At 42.1% G+C, this 20,402-nt stretch overlaps 1 protein-coding gene across 1 annotated transcript in view; it reads left to right on the top strand.

The window, feature by feature from the left end:
- CUBN (cubilin) overlaps window positions 1-20,402 on the top strand; it is a 219,163-nt gene that overhangs the window by 156,743 nt on the left and 42,018 nt on the right. Inside the window, exons 47-55 of the mRNA XM_077809433.1 lie at window positions 3-143; window positions 1,028-1,209; window positions 2,488-2,659; window positions 3,702-3,908; window positions 6,847-6,996; window positions 8,416-8,537; window positions 10,661-10,886; window positions 12,590-12,777; window positions 18,846-19,008. Of these exons, the coding sequence (XP_077665559.1) occupies window positions 3-143; window positions 1,028-1,209; window positions 2,488-2,659; window positions 3,702-3,908; window positions 6,847-6,996; window positions 8,416-8,537; window positions 10,661-10,886; window positions 12,590-12,777; window positions 18,846-19,008 (1,551 nt within the window). The remainder of the gene's footprint in view (window positions 1-2; window positions 144-1,027; window positions 1,210-2,487; window positions 2,660-3,701; window positions 3,909-6,846; window positions 6,997-8,415; window positions 8,538-10,660; window positions 10,887-12,589; window positions 12,778-18,845; window positions 19,009-20,402) is intronic.

Here is a 20,402-nt window from a genome sequence, read left to right as displayed (position 1 = left end):
AGGGAATTTGTTGGGCAGATACTGTGGTACTACTATCCCTGACGCAGTGGATACTTCTGACAGTTTTGCTTATGTCAAGTTCATCACTGATGGATCTATCAACGCCCCAGGATTCAGACTGCGCTTTGATGCTAGTATTGAAGGTTAGATTTGTAAAGTGGCAGTTTACCATAAGCAAGGGAGCATACACAGCTAACCACATTTTCCATCTCCATCAGAGTGGAATTGTTTTGTTTTTGTTTTCAAATCATTTGTTCTTACAGCAGTGTATATTTGTCCTTTAAATCTGACTTCTGTATGGTTGTAGCTCTCTGATCCTTGGCTGCCTTGCCCAGGTGAAAGTTAGAGCAACAGACAACCTGTGCTATCTTCCACCAGCACAGGCGGGAAAGCAAATTTCCCACCCAAGTCCTTTGTAAGGCTCTTTCCTCAGGGCTCAATTTATTGTTTAGAAAAAAGGGCGTAAACACCACAAAATAAAACAACTCAATTGAAAAATGCTGCTCACAATCCCCAGAGGCTTTTCTCTGCCTCAAGCAGCCAGGGGACAGGAGAACACACCCTTCCCTTGTGTGACCTGTCTGGACCCAGCTTCCTGTTCTGCATGCACCCTGCCTGGCCACGTGATCCCTTTCCAGACTGCAGCTTTAGCTGGTCACAGTGAGCTACTCAGATCTCTTGACACTGTAGCCCCATGGTGGTTCAGGAAGGCAGTCATCTGGCATGAGCATTTAAGGGAAGCAAATGTTAATTCTTGATTCAGATTCGTTACTATGGTCAATTATCATTCATATTTTAACAAATATTTAATGGCTCATTTGAGCGGATCTACCAGAAATATTAAACTTCTCTAACCATTGTGGCCAACACATGGAAGGATATAGCATAGCAAATCAAAATTTCTCACAGTCAAGAGCTTTTTTTCTTATATCAGTTCCATGGTTTTGCTTTAATCCTTTACCTCCAGAAAGTATTTTCTACCCACTGATTTTCTATGAGAGCTTTCCTAACATTTGTTCTGTTCCAGAGTGTGGTGGAGATCTTAATGCACCTGTTGGGACATTTACTTCCCCCAACTATCCCACCATGTACCCACACAATCGAGTGTGTGAATGGAGGATCACAGTCCCAGAAGGACGACGGATCACACTAACTGTTAATGATATGAAAACCGAAGCCTACCAGTGGTGCAGCTTAGATTATGTGGCTGTAAGTGTGAATGAATACAGGGAAAGCACATTTACATGCTTTAATTTACTCTCATGGTATTACCAGAGCGGTACTGTTGAAATTGCGTGTATATTTGTACATCTGTTTCTAAAAGAAATTATAACCCACCCCAAAAGAATGGGAGCGGCAACAGAGGAAGAAAGAAATTAACTCTTTAAGGTACAGATTCAGGAAGGTACTTAAGGTCATGTGCAACTTTAAGCCTGTGACACTGAAGCCAATGGAACTACTCATGTATGCAGTTACTTATGTACTTAAGTGTTTGCAGGATCAGAGCCTTATTTACTAAATTAAACAGAATGTGATGAGACTGAGTAAATTCAGAAAGTACACTAAAGTATTTAAGTCTGAAACAGAATCCAGTTATCATTTATTATTTTTACAGCACCCATAAATACACTTGTACATTACAATACAGAGAGACATGGTCCCTAAAGAAAAGTTTCCTACAGCTGGCGAAGCATCTACTGTCCTGTGTGCTGAGGAGGGACAGAGCCAAGATGCTGTCCACCTGCTCCCTGCCCACCTGTGTGATGAGGCGAGTAGCAGCTGGCCTCCATCCATCACGTGGCTATCCTCCATGCCCTTACTTCCCTGCTTTAGACAAGTCACACACGCTGTCCCTTTATCAGCTAATGAAGTAATGAACTCTGAAAGGAACAGCCTTTCTGCATCCCTGTGCATCAATAACTCTTCATCTCATTCCAAATCTCAACTGAAAACATCTTTTCTCCCTCTCCTGTACCTTTGAAATTACAGCAGTTGTATTATTTCACTCCCAGTGTCTTGGGATGCACTCTACATGAAAGAAGTCATACCAAAAAACCAGCTGTATCATCAAAAATTAAATGTTAGAGCTGATCAAAAGTTTTCCATAAAATTTCTTCAAGTAGCTTCTTGACAAAATTTATATTTTTCTCAAAAAAGTCCCTTTCCTTGAAAATTTCCAAAGTTTTGTTAAAAAAGAAAATCTTGGTGGTTTTTTTTGTTTTGTTTTGTTTTTTGGCAAGGCATCAAAAATGTTCATAGAAATGTTTAGGAGAAAACATAAAATTCTCTCACCCTCATATTCACATTTTAATTCAGGACCTGACCCCACTAAAGTCAGTGCGATTTTGTTTCATAGACTTCCCTAGGTTTTGGAGCAGCCTTTTATGGAAGGATTTCAGTGAGTCTTGTGCTAAACATGTGAAGCACATTTAAACTCTGAAGATGATGTTTGATTTGAGCTTCTAAGAATGCGTTTTTAACCAACAGGTTTACAATGGCCTCAGACAGAATTCTCCTAGACTAGCCAAACTGTGTGGTGATGTAAATCCAGGCACTCAAGTGAAATCCTCAGGAAACACAATGAAAGTAATTTTGGTCACTGATATCTCTGTTTCAGCGAGAGGCTTCAGTGTTTCCTATTCTTCTAGTGAAGATGCAGGTAATGCAGATTTTTAAATTAACCTCATATGAAGTCCTCTGGCAAGCCATTTTGTAGCTAGTGCATGGCAAAAAAAGTATTGCACAAATATGACATCTGTAACAAATACATGTTCTTTTTCTGTGTCCGATATCTTGAAAATGGCTGGGCTGAAAAACCTCAAATTTGGCAATCACCCATTTTACATAAGTAGAAGGAACCTTGTATTCTGATTTTTGGGGTTCTGGGTATGTGCACACACGTGTAAATCAAGCTTAAAATGGAAAGGAAGGCTTTCACTGCGGATCACGCAATGTTTTGCAGTGAGAACTGCATATACATCTCTTGCTTCTGAGGATGGGCTAGGCTGTGATTTTTGCACTTAACCTGGGATAAGGGGAGTGCAGCTGCTCCTCCCCAGGAGGCTTTGTATCACAGAGTCAGAATGCCTCCTGTGCTCTCCTGTTGCTCAGGAGGCATGGTAATTTAGTGCACCTCTTGCAAGCCAGCTTCATTGGCTAATGTATGGAGGTGGGGTTGGAGTTAATGTTCCACCCGCTGTTTCACACAAGAGTTGGGGCCGTTGGCAGAGCATTGTCTGTTAGGGCTCAGGCTTTTGGAATATGCTTCCCCCCTACATCCATAACAGAATGAATGAACTGATCTTCAGAGCATCTTCTCTTCCTTGCCCATAAGGAGTTGGGTGATAGGTAAGACTGGAATGGAATGGAGCTGTCGCAGGGATGTTGTCAGGGGGTTAATTAATTTTCGTTACGTTTATTTTGTTGCTGGGATATTTGGTTTGCTCTTGGGGTAACTTCTGGGTCTGTTTCTTTACATGTGTGTTTTTAAATGGTTGTCAAGAGCACCCAGGAGGTTGGGAAGGCACTCTCTTGTTGCAGAGTAGTAGCATCTACATAAAGGAGGAAATGAAGCTGGACCTAATTCTGTTCTCAGTAACACCACTGTTGATATCAATGTGCAGGAGTAAATGAAAGCAAGATCTGTGTTGGTGCACCAAAATTATTATTATTTTCAAGTAAGCCGTGTCTTGGTTCTGCAGTTTGTGGTGGGACCCGCATGGAAGCTGAAGGAGGGAATTTCACTTCTCCAGGTTATGACAGTATCAGAAATTACACAAACAACTTGAACTGTGAATGGACCATCAAGAATCCATACCACTACATTTCATCCACTTACATATCCTTTGAGGATTTCCACTTGGAACAACACCAAGACTGTCAGTTTGACTACCTAGAATTACGAGTAGGTAAGTAAGGTCAATTGGAACAGAAGAGTGAATTAAGCATATTAATACATCAGTTGATTTAGTGGCAACTGTGTCATGTTAAGTGCTCTGTATGGCAATTCTCCAAAATTTAAAAGGTGTTTGATATGGCACTCTATGATAAAATATAGTCTGAACAATGTAAAGGCAGAAATGTTTACTGGATTAATGCTCTACATCAATGTATATTTGAACATATTTTAGAACCAGAACATATGCCTTCCTTTGGAAACATGGGACCTGATTCACCACTGCCCTACTTCAGTTATGCTCATGTAACTCTACCAAAATCAATGGAGTTAAACCGGTGTAAAACTGGAGGAATACAGCTTGATATGCATTTCTTTAATGTATTAACACATTGTGTATTGGGAAGTTCCTCTCTTCATGCATTCTCTGGTATCTTGCATTGTAAGGCACTGGGAAAACACCTTGCCTCTTCCTTTTAATATGAAAAATAGCTCAACTAATGCTGACTGTAGTATGAAAGCACCAGATGTCTTCTGCCTTCACAGGCCATATCAGTGACCCCCAGAGAGAAGGACTGTGATTTACAAGAAACTTGATTTTGAGAGGGGGTATCTCTGAGGGTAGATATCTGTTACATCTTAATTGTTTTAAATAACAGCACCTGGATATGTAGGTGTAAACTTGTCTTCTCTTCTTAATCCTAAAAAAGAACTTCCGGTCTGAGACATAGACTATAAAGTAGAAAGTAAAGAAAGAGAAATATTAAAGTAAATCTCTATTCTCCCACCTCTTCTCATAAGAACATAAGAATGGCCATACTGGGTCAGACCAAAGGTCCATCCAGCCCAGTATCCTGTCTACTGACAGTGGCCAATGCCAGGTGTCCCAGAGTGAGTGAACCTAACAGGTAATGATCTAGTGATCTCTCTCCTGCCATCCGTCTCCACCCTCTGACAAACAGAGATTAGGGACACTATTCTCACTCTTCATGCCCTCAGGCTGTGATACCAAAGTGCTTAAGTAGAGAGAGTCTATTGCTCCTGGAAAGAAAAAGAAGCAAACATAGCCTTGTGTTATTCAATATTGCTCACTCTGGCCAGACTAATGGATTTTCAGTTTACACAAGACAGGCCTCATGACAAAGACAGGCTGTTGTAATTTAGCTGCATATGCTGACAGTTAGCATTTAGTGACCAGTGAGAGTCTAATGGTGCAGAAAGTCACTACATTCTAGTGGATTTTCCTTGAACAGAGTCACAAGAACAGGCATGAATTTGGGAAAGGATCCTGTTTGGTAGCAGAGAGGTGGGAGACATTGACTCAAGAGGAGAAAGTGGGATTATTTTTCTGGAATTGTCCATAGTACATATGTTTTTATGTTTGTTTGTTTTTAAAGGTAGAAAATTAAGCATATGTTACTTAATACTCGCAGGAAAATGTGTTTACTACAAATAAGTAAAACAAATATTTCATTTCAAGCTTCCTGGGTGAAGTTTAATATTGTTTTAAATGATCAGCTACATGAGAATATTTCACTAATCTCATTTCACATCCAATTTTTTGAATAGGCATTCTTTGCTTTTCTGTGGCAGATCCGGGACTTTATTATTCGATCTACACCTTTTTTCAGTTTGAGTCAAGTTCAAATAGATGGCTGGTGTCAAGAAAGCTATGTAGATTAATATATATATTTGAATGTATAATACTGGAAAAGACAGGTTGCACAGGTTTTCTGAGTAACTTACATTAAATGTCAGTTTATTATACATCACTTTTCATCCACAGATCTCAAGGCACTTTACAAAGTTGGCTAAGTGTTATTATCCCTGTATTACATAGAGAGATTGAGTGACTTGATCCAAGTCATACCAAGTACGAATGGTAGGGCCTGGAATAGAACCCAGATGTTTCAACTCCTATTCCTGTGCCATCAGTGCTGGACCAGGCTGCCTCTCCTTTTGTAGTCCATGAGTTGCTTATGAATAAAGCCATAAATCCATAGGCCAATATTGTTAGAGAAGCAGATTTAGGAAGGTAGTACTTGGACATTCTGACAAACACCACTATAAAGTGCCTCACTCTTCTCCCTCTCTCTCGTTAAGAGCATTTATCTGTATAACACTAAAAATAAAATACAACTCAAAGCAGCAAAGATAGAATAAAAGTTTGTAGAAACATATGCAGATGATTAAATGTTACAACAAATATGTCTACCAATGTCATTCTTTGTTCTATGGAGAAGTCTTCAGCTAACAGAGCAAATGTTGCATAATTTTACACAGTGTTTTGAAGAGGAGTGCTGCAGATATCTTTGGTGGTACCTTGAGTTGATCTAGGAGTGACTGTTTATAAATGAGGGACACTCATACGTTTCTGAAACTAGGCAGATCTTATCATCTAAACTGAAAATTCCCATTGAATTTAACAGGCATTCCATGAATAGAAGACTCAAGGGACATAACTGTAAATAGGTTAGCTAGTCCATCCTTTGCCATCCTTCCAGCCGTATGACTTTGCAGTGCTATGGACAAGTCTGTGAGTGAGCACTCTCAGGTTCCATTGGTCAGACTAGACATAAGCATCAAAAGGGTAGAGGAAAAAACTAAAATGACTAACAGAGCAAGCCATAGAATCTGCTCTTTCAGTTCAATTCACTTCAAAAGGATAAATACTACAGCATCTATAATTGTTCCCTGGCTTGAGTGGTCCAAATGCCACTCTAAAGTGCTGCAAAAAGTTATACACATAGAATAATTAATCTTCTTTTAATGTGTACTATATACTTTTGTGTGTGTTAAAATACAAAAAAAAACAAAAAACAACCCTTTATGCTGTTTCTCCCCCCTTCTCTCCCATTTGTTTCACACAAATTAATTTAATGTACTACAGATATTTTAGGATTGATTGAGTTAGCTGTAAAATTGACAAATTGGCATGTGTTTTTACTCAGGGGATGCTGATGGAGAGCTGATATCCAGACTCTGCGGCCAGGCACTACCTTCAGTGCCACTAGTCATAGCAGCTCCTCAGATCTGGGTGCACTTTAGAAGTGATGAGCATGTGGAAGATAGAGGATTCTATGCCAGTTACAGATTTGAAGGTAAGTTCTATGACAAACTATTTTCCCTGACTGTGGCAAGTCCAGTAAATGCTGCTAGTCATGCTGATCACATTGGAATGAGGTCTGCCCTCGAACAGGCCCACAGCAGAGTGCTCGTTGAGTTTCTAGTCAAGCTGAACACACATTATTGGCTGAGCTTTTACACACACTGTCCTCTGCCTTATCTCTGTTCCTTGAACTGCATTTGAGTGTTTTGAAGTGCTAGTGAGGGGCAGGACAATGCTCAGAACACATGGAGACTCTTGCAAATAGAGATTTAACTGATAATGCCACAAAGTTGGAGATTCATCAAACAACATGACATGGTGGGGGTTCCTCCCCACTCTGAACTCTGGGGTATAGATGTGGGGACCCGCATGAAAGACCCCCAAGCTTATTTCTACCAGCTTAGGTTAAAAACTTACCCAAGGCACAAATCCTTTCCTTGTCCTTGAATGGTATTGCTGCCACCACCAAGTGAGTTAGACAAAGATTCAGGAAAAGGACCACTTGGAGTTCCTATTTCCCCAAAATATCCCCCCAAGCCCCTTCACCCCCTTTCCTGGGGAGGCTTGAGAATAATATACCAACCAATAGGTTAACCAAGTGAGCACAGACCAGACCCTTGGGGTTTTAGGTCACTAAAAACCAATCAGGTTCTTAAAAGAAGAACTTTATTATAAAGAAAAAAGTAAAAGAAGCACCTCTGTAAAATCAGGATGGAAGGTAATTTTACAGGGTAATAAGATTTAAAACACAGAGGATTCCCCTCTAGGGTCAACTTCAAAGTTACAAAAAAACAGGAATAAACCTCCCTCTTAGCATAGGGAAAATTCACAAGCTAAAACAAAAGGTAATCTAGTGCATTTCCTTGCTATTACTTACAATTTTTGTAATCTTAGATGCTTATTTCAGGTAGGGTTTTAGGAGATGGGTTTTTGCCCTGCCCTGGTCCCTCTCTGTGTGAGAGAGAACAACAAAGAGAGCACAAACAAACCCCCCCTCCACAGATTTGAAAGGATCTTCTTCCCTTATTGGTTCTTTTGGTCAGGTGCCAACCAGGTTATTTGAGCTTCTTAACCCCTTACACGTAAGGGAGGGATTTTATACTACCCTTGACTCTGGATATTTATCTGGACCCACACTACATTAACTGGTTTTAAGTATCAATTTCCAAAGCTTTTATAGGGCTTTATTAAGTATTGAAATAAATGTGAAGTTTCAAGTTCACTGAAGCTTCTTATGTACTACACTCCCAAAATGTTTCTAAAGCTTGAATTTTCTAAACCAGGTTGATTATCATCACCCATCTGAATTCAATTTAAATAGTTTTTCAGCTTGAAATATTACCAATATTGCAGTTGTTTGTTCAGAGCATGCCGTTTCTCAAATATCCTAAAACTGTATTTTTTATTGCAGCTTGTGGTGGTATACAGACTGCTGAAAGTGGGGTTATCTCAAGTCCTAACTACCCACATCCTTACAACAATTTAAATCATTGTTCTTGGTTGTTGGAAGCCCCGCAAGGTCAAACTATTACTGTGAGTAACACCAAACGCATGCTATAGAAAAGAGTGAATGCACTTAATGTACTTCATGAGTCTGTAGGAAAAGAAATTTTTAAATGGTTTAAAAGTCTGAAAAATGGGAAATATTAAAGAATGAAAATGTCGCCATCAACAATATCTAAGGAATATATGCAATAGAGAGAAAACAACCTGCTTCTGTAGATCAGAGTCTATTTTTTAAAAAGTTGAGGAAGTTAATCTAATGGTTCTTGTCCTCAGATAGACATCATACATCACTCACTCTTCCTCCCATAATATAAATTATCTACTGTGTACACATAAGCAACTAGAGTAGGTGCTTTAACCAGATGTATAGTGATAAGCCTCTGCCTTCAGAAGGACAAGTCTGAGGCTGAAAGTCTGTGCTCCACCTCCAGGAGCCACAGAACAGAAGGTGCAACCCTGTAGAAGAGTGGGACTTTAAGTCACTTTTGTGTCCCTAAGATTGTGGCCAGCTTTGGCCACAACAGCCAGATTCTGCCCTAATTTCCAGCAGCTTCCCTCCCAAGAACTACCAATGGGCTGCTTTGGAACAGCCAAGAATCCCTGTAGCACTCTACATTATGACCCTCACCCTCATGCCCCGGCATGAAGGCTTGTGAGAGGACCAGCTTAGGGTCCCTTAGACTGCAACCCTATGCTGTGCTTGCACTGTAGAATTCTCCTGACCCCTGGGATAAGAGGTCCAGCCAGTGACATGTAGGGTTCAGTCAGGGGGCAGAGTCCCTCCCTGAGCCTTAAAGTGCTGCTCTGAAAACAGCATTGTGAACCAACGTTCTGCACTTTATTGTCATTCAGTGACTCCCAGATCCAGCTTTCATAGTTTATGTGTAAAAAGACATGTCTTCTAACTGCATGCTCAGCAGACTCATCCTGTACTCTATCTATCTAAGCTGCACTCTATCTGTCACTGTACAGGTATTTATAGTGTTTTAGGAGATATGAGGGCATCTGAGGGCAACAAATCTGTATTTAATCAATGCATTTATTTAAATTAGTACTATTCCTAATCAGCTGAAAATAAGGTTTTATTATAAGTGGAGCTGGTAGTGACACTTGTCATGAAGGTTTCCCAGCACTATCCAGTATAAACCACCATTTTCAATTCTTATATTTTCCAAATACTAACTGTTTGGACTGAAATTTTCCATGCTTGCTCTTTGCCTCAAGCTGAATTTTTGGGGAAATTAACTAGCGGGATAATTACATAGCTTTTTGCTAAACTCTTCCATACAGATCCCCGGCAATAATACCACATTGGAAGAGGGCCAGGTACTCATCAGTGCAGATCAATAATGAAGAACAGCTCTAATAAATCTGCGAGCCTGTGTGATCAGCTGTTTGAAATCTCTGAGCTGAAAATCCCACTTATGTGCATATCACCCCAGGCACCCCACAGTGGGATCAGCAGCTCACAGCCCACATTCTTCCTGTCTGACACATCCAGTTTCATAGGTGTTTGTTCTCATTTGATAGTCTTGCAGCAGCTTCTCTCAGGTTTAAAAGAAAAGAGTCATTTTCACTAATTGTTTATTATTGTGACCAAAAAGAAAAAGGTGGAGAGCATGGACTTTTTTCCTATTTTTTTAAATAACTGGTTAATATTTTATCCCAGCTGAATCTAAACTAAGATTTCATCGTCTCAGGCCCTGATTCAGGAAAGCAATTCAGCATGTGCTTAAGTTCATCCCTTTTCAGGAAAACACTTAAGCATGTTTTAAGCACATTCTTAAGTCCCATTGACTTCAATTCTAGATCTGTCCTTTTTCTCCTATCTCTTAATTACGATCATTATGATTAAGATATAGAAACTCCAGCTTAATACCAACAACAAAATACTACAGTCAAGTTGTCAAACAGTTTAGCATGTTATCACTCTGTCAAATCATTGTGCTGGAACTGTTAGAGAACCTGGATAGATCTGTTCTGGTGCATCTTGCAACTACAGCTGGTTTCAGGTTCTGAGTGTTTATTTTCTGTTCATTCCCTCTGAAGCATCTGGCACTAGCCACTGTCAGAAGGCAGGATACTGGGCTAGATGGACTATTGGTCTGTCCCAGTATGGCCATTCTTATGTCATTCTTGTTTGTCTATAGCTTACTTTTACAGCCTTTGATGTTGAAATGCACTCAAACTGTCGCTGGGACTCCGTCACTATTCTGAATGGTGGCTCTCCTGGTTCTCCTATAATCGGACAGTATTGTGGAACTACATCTCCTGGGACCATTCAGTCAGGTTCCAACAAGCTAGTGGTGATCTTTAACTCAGACCATTCAGTGCAAGGAGGTGGATTTTATGCAACATGGACCGCAGAATCTTTAGGTAAGAGGAAAATAATCACTGTCTCATTTGTATACACATAATAATACTTAGCACTTGCATAGCACTCTTCATCCATAGATACAAAGCATTTACTTCTCAACCTCTTTAAATAAAATTGTGCTGGAGAACACAAAAAATAGTATATAAAATGTTGCCACCTACCTGAGATGTGTCTGCACTGAAATGGCTAAGTGTTAAAACATTAACTCTGACCTTACAAACTGATATCAAATTTGGATTCATATCCTACTTTTTGATTGCTGACATCCTGTATGAAAGGGGATCGTGTTCATTTTACTCACTGTAGTAGTGTCTAATGTCAGAGATTGCAAGACAGTTCCTTTCTGTGACAATATTCATTTCACAATGGCTAAGTGTTAAAACATTAACTCTGACCTTACAAACTGATATCAAATTTGGATTCATATCCTACTTTTTGATTGCTGACATCCTGTATGAAAGGGGATCGTGTTCATTTTACTCACTGTAGTAGTGTCTAATGTCAGAGATTGCAAGACAGTTCCTTTCTGTGACAATATTCATTTCACAATCTTTTGGTTTAAATATTAAACAATAAAGTTACAGTCATGGAACCAGAATAAAATCAGGATCAAACGAGAGATATGAGATAAAGTTTTCAAAAGCTCCTAACTGACATACGAGCCTAAACCCCACTGACTTTCAATGAAAATTAGGGCTTGTCTCCACGAACATTAAAGTCGCGGCAAGTATGGGTATGAATTTACCCTGCACTAGGCTGCCACTAGCGCTGTCTGTGAACTGTTGATGCACACTAACAGTTTGTTAGTGCACTTCAGTCTACTCAAGGAGACAAAAGTAGAATGTTATAAAGTTTTAGATTGCTCTGTCTCTTCTCTTTACAACAGAGTTTCTGAAATTATTTTGAACCTATAGCTTTAATAAATTATCGGAAGCAAAAAATATGTTTCAAATTATGTGAACACATATAAGAATGTGAGCTTCCCTAGAACCACGACTATTCTTCTTTATAAACGAATCACTTAGCATTTATTTGTAAACATGCTGGGCAAAATTCTGTGCTGATTTAACTCCTTCTGCAATCCCACTAAAGTCAGAGGGATGGGGTGGGGTGGAAGGGATGGGAAATCAGAATTTTGCCGCAAGTGAACAGATGCAGTTGAGTAGGATTCACATGTACAGCTGTGCTGTTTAAGTTTTGTAAAGGAAAAGGCTTTGAGGGATCTGGTAATGGGATGAGGTTTCACCTCTAGGCCTGGTTTGAATGGCTGTGAAAGGATGATGGACTGGAGGAGGCTTGCAGAGATCTTGTTACGGTACCGATTAGATCTTCTCACTTCTGTGTTCCATGTGTGAGCAGTGGTCAGTTTTACTTCCTGGCTACTTACAGCTGGAACAGAGGTGAGTTAGATGAATAGGGAAGCAAAGGACATGAGGGGAGGAGAAAAGAACAATGCAGTGAAAGAAGAGCTCTCTCCTGAGCATATCCACCCCCACCAGCAGGTAGTACTTCTTCTTTGGTAGCAGGAATAGCAGTGGGGGTGAATAATGATGGGTCTTTCCTTTCTTGCTTCTGCAGCCATAGGCACAGGAAGCACCTATGGGAGCAGCCACTCACAATCTTCAGGCCCAGCTGAATGCTATGAGACCATCAACACCTGAAACATTTTGACCAGCTCTCTTATCTATTTCTATTTTTCTAGGATGTGGTGGAATCATTCATTCAGATAATGGTACAATCAAATCTCCCCATTGGCCTCAAAATTTCCCCATGAACATCAGATGCACGTGGACAATCATTACTCACAAGAGCAAACACTTGGAGATGAGCTTTGATAACAACTTCCAGATCCCCGATAGTAACGGAGTGTGCCAGAGCAGTTATGTGAAGGTAAGAGAGCACTGGTAGGAGATCTGTGGTTTGACAGTTTTCAGTGTTTAGTATTAATTACTAAGAACTACATTCATACAATGGTATGATTGACATTTTAAATGCACAAAACCCTGGCAATTCAAAGTTATGGTTCCCACAACAACATACTAGTAGAGACTCACAACTGATACTTTATTTATAAATATAACTCTGTGTAAGATGTCAAGGTTGTCTTAATTCTCACTTATATTTCTTTCAATGTTGCAGCTTAGAGCAACTTGTTTTGAAGGCATTCGAGCAAAGTGGGACATGCTTTGAATTCTTTGTTGTTTAATTTTTTCTCAGGCATTTGGCAGACGTTCCATGTTTTTGTACTCATTCTCTCCAGAGCCACAATACTCCCACTTGTAATAAAGGGCAAGCATAATTTGACATCATGTAGGATGACTTGAGCAGCTCTACAGCCAATGGCTGAGAAGACCTAAAAGACATTAATTTTTTAAAGCCAAAAGTGCAATTTGGTGTTCTGCCCCACTGAACCACAGCAGTAAATATGCCACACATAAAGTTTTGTTTCATAAACAGCAAGTATTATTGCTGCCCAGTGGAGGAGTCTGTTGATTAAAAATGGCCAACCTGACCTGGATGACTATTCTGAGTATTGTTGTATGAAAAGCTTTCATGGCATGGGCAAAACTATTTGAATGGCCAAGTTAGCCCCTGAGACCAAGTGAACAACGATTTCGGGTGCCCAGCCTGACCTGGTTATCAGAAAGTGCTGAGGACCCATCCTCTGACAATCAATGTATCCCAAATTGGGCACCCAAAAACCAAGGCACTCCAAATTATAATCACTTTTCAAAACCTTGGCCTGGATGTGCGCTGATTATACTAATCATAAAAAGAAAAGGAGTATTTGTGGCACCTTAGAGACTAACCAATTTATTTGAGCATGAGCTTTCGTGAGCTATGCTCAAATACGAAAGCTTATGCTCAAATAAATTGGTTAGTCTCTAAGGTGCCACAAGTACTCCTTTTCTTTTTGCGAATACAGACTAACACGGCTGTTACTCTGAAACCTATACTAATCATGTAGGCATGGACGATTCATGCCTCCCCATACCAGGGGAGTTGGGGGGTGGGGGGGGGACACAATCTAAAGAGGAGGACACATGACTGCTCCACATCTCCTCTGCCCAGCGACCCCCGCACCGTGCATCCAGCCCGGGGCCGCCATGCTCTCCCTGTCCCATGTTACCTGCTGGGGGAAGGGGAACTCTGTCCTTCTCCCACTGTACCTCCCCCCAGCATGTTTGGCCACTCTCCCTGGCAGCTGGGCCCGGGCAGGGAACCAAAGGGATCTGCTTCTCACACAGCTGAAACTGTCTGCTCTGGGTAGCTGCTCTGTGCAGCACAACAACTGCCAGCGAGAGCCAGGCTGGGAAGGTGGTGGGCTTCCCCCCTGCCTGGGCCCAACTGTTGGGGACAGGGGCCAAGCAACCCGGAAACATGCCACGGGGAAGAAGGGACTCCAGCTTGCTCGGCCCTTGTCCCTGGTGGCCTGGGTGGGTGATGTCCTGCCATCGCCTTCCCAGCCAGGCTCTCTCTCAGGCAACCACCGCACTGCACAGAGCAGCAACCCTAAGTGGCCGGTGTGAGAAGTGGCTGGTCCTGCCCCTTCCGCTCCCTGCCCGGGAAAAGGGCCAAGCGTGCAAGGGACAGGCACAGTGGGAGAAGGGCAGAGCCTCTCTCACTCCCCTTGGCAGGCCAGTCTGGGGGGACACTTGACCCCGCCTGCCCCCCTACATGTTGCCTATGCATTCAAGGGCTCAATGTTGCAAACACCTAGGCACATGAATACCATTATTCACGTGCCTAAGTGTTTGTGTGGGATGTCTGTTTACATAGCCATCAGAGTTGAGTGTGGCTGATCTCTTCTTGTTCTGTCTTGACTTCTAACATATGAAAGTCTTAATCAAATATTCTTTATTTTCCTTATTTTTTTACTAGACGAGTGGTAAGGAAAAATCCTGTAATCACATGGATTGGAAAAAAATCAGGCATGTTATTGAATCAGAAACCTTAAGGGATTTCAACACATTACATTTGAAATAAGAAGTTAATATTTTCTCGTGTAAGCAAACAACATTTGGTTACTATCCTTGGGAAGGTACTGAAGTGAATAGAGTGAAATTCAGTAACCACAAATGCAAAGTACTCCACTTAGCAAGGAACAATCAATTGCACATATACAAAATGGGAAATGACTGCCTAGGAAGGAAACTGTAGAAAGGATATAGGGGTTATAGCGGATCACAAGCTTAATATAAGTGAATAGTGTAACACTGTTGCAAAAAAAGCAAGCATCATTCGGGGATGTATCAGACGTGAAAGTAAGCTGGTACGCCCCGGTACGATGTACCAGCAAGAGCCAGTGCGCCGTACCGGGGTGGATTGGCTTCCCCAGGCGCAATTTAAAGGGCCTGAGGCTCCCAGCAGTGGCTGGAACCCCGGCCCTTTAATTTGCTGCCAGAGCCCTGCTGCTGGAGCCTTGGGGTAGCGGTGGTGGGGCTGGGGCAGCAATTTAAAGGGCCCGGGGCGGTAGCAGCGGCCGAGCCCTGGGCCTTTTAAATCGTCCCCAGAGCCCCGCCGCCACTTCCCCAGGGCTCTGGCAGGCTCCAGGGACAATTTAAAGGGCCCGGGGTGGTAGCGGCGGCCGGAGCCCCGTCCCCCGAGCTCTGCTGCCGGAGCCCTGGGGAAGCGGTGGTGGGGCTCCAGGGACGATTTAAAGGGCCCAGGGCTCCAGACGCTGCTACTGCCCAGGGCCCTTTAAACCGCTGCCAGAGCCTCCGGCTGCCGCTGTTACCCCAGGGAGGGGTAAGGAGGCACTTGCTGGTACAGGGCGAGCTGAGGCTGGCTCTGACCTCCTCCCAACCCCGCCCCTTCCGGGGGCCAGAGCTGGCCCCAGCCCAGCCCCGTACCAGTAAGTCCCTAGACTTACTTTCACCCCTGGGATGTATTAGCAGGAATGTTGTAAGCAAGACATGAGAAGTAATTCTTCCACTCAACTCTGCTCTGATTAGGCCTCAACTAGAGTACTGTGTTCAGTTCTGGGCACCACATTTCAGGAAAGATGTAAACAAATTGGAGAAAGTCCAGAGAATAGCAACAAAAAATGACTAATGGTCTAGAAAACATGACCTTTGAGGAAAGATTGAAAAAAATGGATTTGTTTAGTCTGGAGAAGAGAAGACTAAGGGGGAACATGATAACAATTTTCAAGTACACAAAAGGTTGTTATGTGGAGGAGTGTGAAAAATTGTTCTCCTTAACCTCTGAGGATAGTACAAGGAGCAATGGGCTTAAATTGCAGTAAGGGAGGTTTAGGTTGGACATTAGGAAAAAATTCCTTACAGTCAGGGTAGTTAAGCACTGGAACAAATTGCCTAGGGAGCTTGTGGAATTTCTAACAAATTTTTTTGGGCATAAGCTTTCGTGGCTAAAACCCACTTCATCGGATGCATGCAGTGGAAAATACAGTAGGAAGATATATACACACAGAGACCATGAAGAAATGGGTGTTGCCATACCAACTGTAGTGAGACCAATCAATTAAGGTGGGCTACTATCAGCAGGAGAAAAAACACTTTTGTAGTGATAATCAGGATGGCCCATTTTAGTTGACAGGAAGGTGTGAGTAATGTAGGGGGAAAAAATAGCATGGGGAAATGGTTTATTTTGCTGATACAGACTAACATGGCTACGACCCTGAAACCTGTGGAATCTCTGTCACTGGAGGTTTTTAAGAGCAGGTAAGACAAACACCTGTCAGGAATGGTCTAGTTTTTACTTAGTGCTGCCTTGAGTCCAGGGGACTGGATTAAATGACCTACTGAAGTCCCTTCCAGTTTTACACTTCTACGGTTCAGCAAAGAACTAAAGCACTTGCTTAACTTCAAGCTTTAAGCATGTGTCTGGTTTTACAAATATGCTAAAATCACATTCACTTAAATGGGATTTAAGCATGTGCTTAAAGTTAGGTAATTGCTTAAGTGCTTACCTGATTAGGGTTGGATTTACCTGCTTAAAATTAAGCATGCATGTGATTTTCCTGAATTGAGGCCTAACTAGCCTTATAATTACTACTCATATGCTTGTTTGCAGTGTTCTTGTAGCCATGTTGGGCTCAGGATATTGGAGAGACAAGGTGGATTAGGTAATATCTTTTATTGAATCAACTTCTGTTGGTGAGAGATAAGCTTTCGAGTTTACACAGAGCTCTTCTTCAGGTGTGGGAAAGGTACTCCCACAGGTTAACACAAGGTGGAACAGATTGTTAAGTGTAAGGAGGTAACACACTTGGCAAAGAGATCAATCAGAGTGAATTGGGCAGTTAACACCTCTGCAGTCTTAGGACAAAGGAAGGTTAGTGGGTTATAGATTGTTATAGTGAGCCATAAATCTGGAGTCTTTATTGAGTTCATGATTTTTAGTGTCTAGCAAAGTTATGAATTTAAGCTCCCAGTGTCATCCTTTGAAAGTATTGTGCAGTTTCCTCTGAGGACAAAGACTAAGAAGTCAGATATAGAGTGATTGTTTTGTGAACAGTGTTTGCCCACAGGTGATATGGTGTCTTTGTCTTATCATTTTTCTGTGTGAGTTCATTTGAGTGTAGTGATTGTCACACTTCACCCACATAATTGTTGTTGAGGCATTTAGTGTACAGGCTGATACACACCACATGTTATGATAGGCATGTGTACGACCCATGTATCTTGAAAGCTGTGTTGGTGAAGGGTATTGATCATCGTAGCAGTGGAGATATGTCTGCAGATTCTGTATCTCTTGTTCTGGCAGGGCCTGGTGCCACTTTGAGTTGGTGTGTCTTGGTCTGTGGGAAGCTTGATTCTGATGATGAACTTGGTGAGGTTGGGGGTTGTGTGAAGGCTAGAAGAGGAGGTATGAGAAGCATTTCTTTCAGGATGTGGTCCCCATCAAGTATGACTTATAATTGTTTACTGGTATGCTTAGTATTTCATAGAAGATACTATACTAATCCTTAATATTTCTTTTTCTTATATCATGCCTGCCATGTATTACATTACTTTAACTTCCTGTATAACTTGAACATGTCATTAAACAAATGAATACAATGTAATAGGAGAACAAATTTATTTTTGGTTTGGAGGATCAGAATATTAATTATCTGAAGCTGCTGAATTGGAGCCTATATATTACTCAAGCATCTTCACCTAAATACTTGTCTACACTTATTGGCAGAGAGAGTACATTCAGTCATTTGTTGTAAACACGGGTGTTAAGAGTGTATACATTTATACTTCAATTGGCAAAGATAAAATAAAAGTAAGAATTATTGCGTGTGAAATGTTTTGTATCCAGGGTCTCCGCTAAATTGGTTCACATCCTAAATTCCCTCTAAGCTGCATGGCCACATGGCCGCAAAGCAGGCTATCAAGGACTGTGCAGGTGGGAAGAGGAGCCCCTCCCCGGACCCAGCCCAGCCACACCAGAGCTGCCGTGGATACGGATAGGTACCTCTCACCTGGCCCTGAGCTGCAATGGGGGGGGGAAGTCCTCTCTCCCCTCGGACGCCTGCACCCCAAGCCCCTCGTCCCCGGCCCCACCCCCAAGCCTGCACCCCCAGCCAGAGCGTTCAGCCCCCTGCACCTCAACCCTCTCCCTCAGCCCCGAGCCCCCTACTGAACCCCAAACCCCTCATCCCCAGCCCCACCCCAGAGCCTTCACTCCCAGCCAGAGCCCTCACCCCCACACCCAAACCCTCTGCCCCAGCCCTGAGCCCCCTCCCACACTCCAAACCCCTCAGCCCCACCCCAGCCACACATCACCTCCATATTGGCGCACGCAACAAACTTTATTCCACACATGGATGCAAAAAATTAGAGGGAACACTGCATCACATCCTACTGCTTTTTAGGTAATGTGGAAGATACTCGTATATTTGTAACTTCCTTGAGGGACAGGTAAAATGTAATTCACAGTAATACATTCACACTAACTGCATGGAGTTTGAAAATACTAACTCATCCCCATCCTGGATGTGTTAGGTACTGAGAGGAAATAATGATGAAGAAGAAGCAGTAGCTTTGCTGGCCACAGGATGTGGAAGTACAGCTCCTGGGTCTGTTGTTGCTCCCAGCAATGTGATAACTACAGTGTTCCAATCTCAGGATACCCCTGGGTGTGGCTTCTCTGCATCTTTCATAAGCAGTAAGTGACATTTAAAGCCAGGACGCCACTATAAGTGAGTTCACTTTGGATTAGCTGTAAACATTGTTACCTACGCTATTTCAAGGCCTTAGCTTAGCAAAGATCTGAAACATGGGGGAGGGATAGTTGAGTGGTTTGAGCATTGGCCTGCTAAACCCAGACTTGTGAGCTCAATCCTTGAGGGGGCCATTTGGGATCTGGGGCAAAAATTGGGGATTGGTCCTGCTTTGAGCAGGGGGTTGGACTAATGACCTCCTGAGGTCCCTTCCAACCCTGATATTCTATGATTCTAACATGCGCCTAAGCAAGTCACGAGTCAGTGGAGTCATATGCTTGAAGTTAGGCAGATGCTTAAGAAAATTGCTGAATGAGGGCCTAAATGAGGGGGTCAACATAGCTTTAAACAAGCTATTTGGAAGATAGCATTCTAGAATCCTTGGGGAAGGAACCCCTTTGTATTTCTTTTCTTCACAAGATTTTTTAACTCCTTTGTATAAATATAGAACAGCTTGTGTTGCTACCCTTAGTAATTTATTCCATGCTCTGCATACGAACTACTCTCAGGAGGGAACTTCTTTCAGTTCCTTCCTTGGTTTTACTGTTGCTTTTCCCACTGGCTTAAATGGCATTATTGATCCATCCTCTCCTTTTCCTTTAGAAAAGCAGAGTCTTCAGTAGGGTAAAACCAACTGGAAGTGCAGGAGGTATTGTCTTGATAAAAACAGATTAATTTTTCTGGTGTGCTGCCAAAGCAACCCCTCTATGAACAAGTTTCCCTCCACTTGAGTCAGATTAAATTCAGCAGGAAAATGTGTGTTAAAGCGATTATAACAACACTGAGCCAAAATGTAAAAGAATCCACAATCATAATAGATTTTTGTGCTTATAACATCAGAACTGATCTGCATCAGGTACATTTTATGGTGTCAGTTATTGCCATACAGTTGACTTAGGGCCAGATCCTGCTCCCATTAGAGTCAGTGGCAAAACTCTGAGTGAAGGCAACGGCCCACCTTTTCCCATCTTGTAAACGAGTGTTCATAATTTGGTACCAGCATACGAATGTTCATTTGCATCGACCATAGGCTGCAAACAGCCCTTTAATTTTAAGTCTGTTAATTTTCACATGCCTACAGCCAGAAGAGACGCATCAGGTTAGGAAGGCTTTTGGAGTTGGAAGAAGTTGGTACCCACTCCATTAGTACAGGACTGGGACCCAGGGGACCTGGGTTCTATTGCTGGCTCCGCCTGTAGCCTGCTGGATGACTTTGGGAAACCACTTTGTTGCTACATGTCTCAGTTTCCCCATCTATAAAATAGAGCTAACGATACTGACCTTGGTAAAGCTTTGGAATCGACTGATGAAAACCATTATATAAGAGTTAGGGTGCTCC

Source organism: Eretmochelys imbricata, chromosome 2 (genome assembly GCF_965152235.1).
Source record: "Eretmochelys imbricata isolate rEreImb1 chromosome 2, rEreImb1.hap1, whole genome shotgun sequence".
Classification (NCBI taxonomy): domain Eukaryota; kingdom Metazoa; phylum Chordata; order Testudines; family Cheloniidae; genus Eretmochelys; species Eretmochelys imbricata.
The sequence above is the reverse complement of the archived record's forward strand: the minus strand, read 5'-3'. Positions and strand labels throughout refer to the sequence as shown.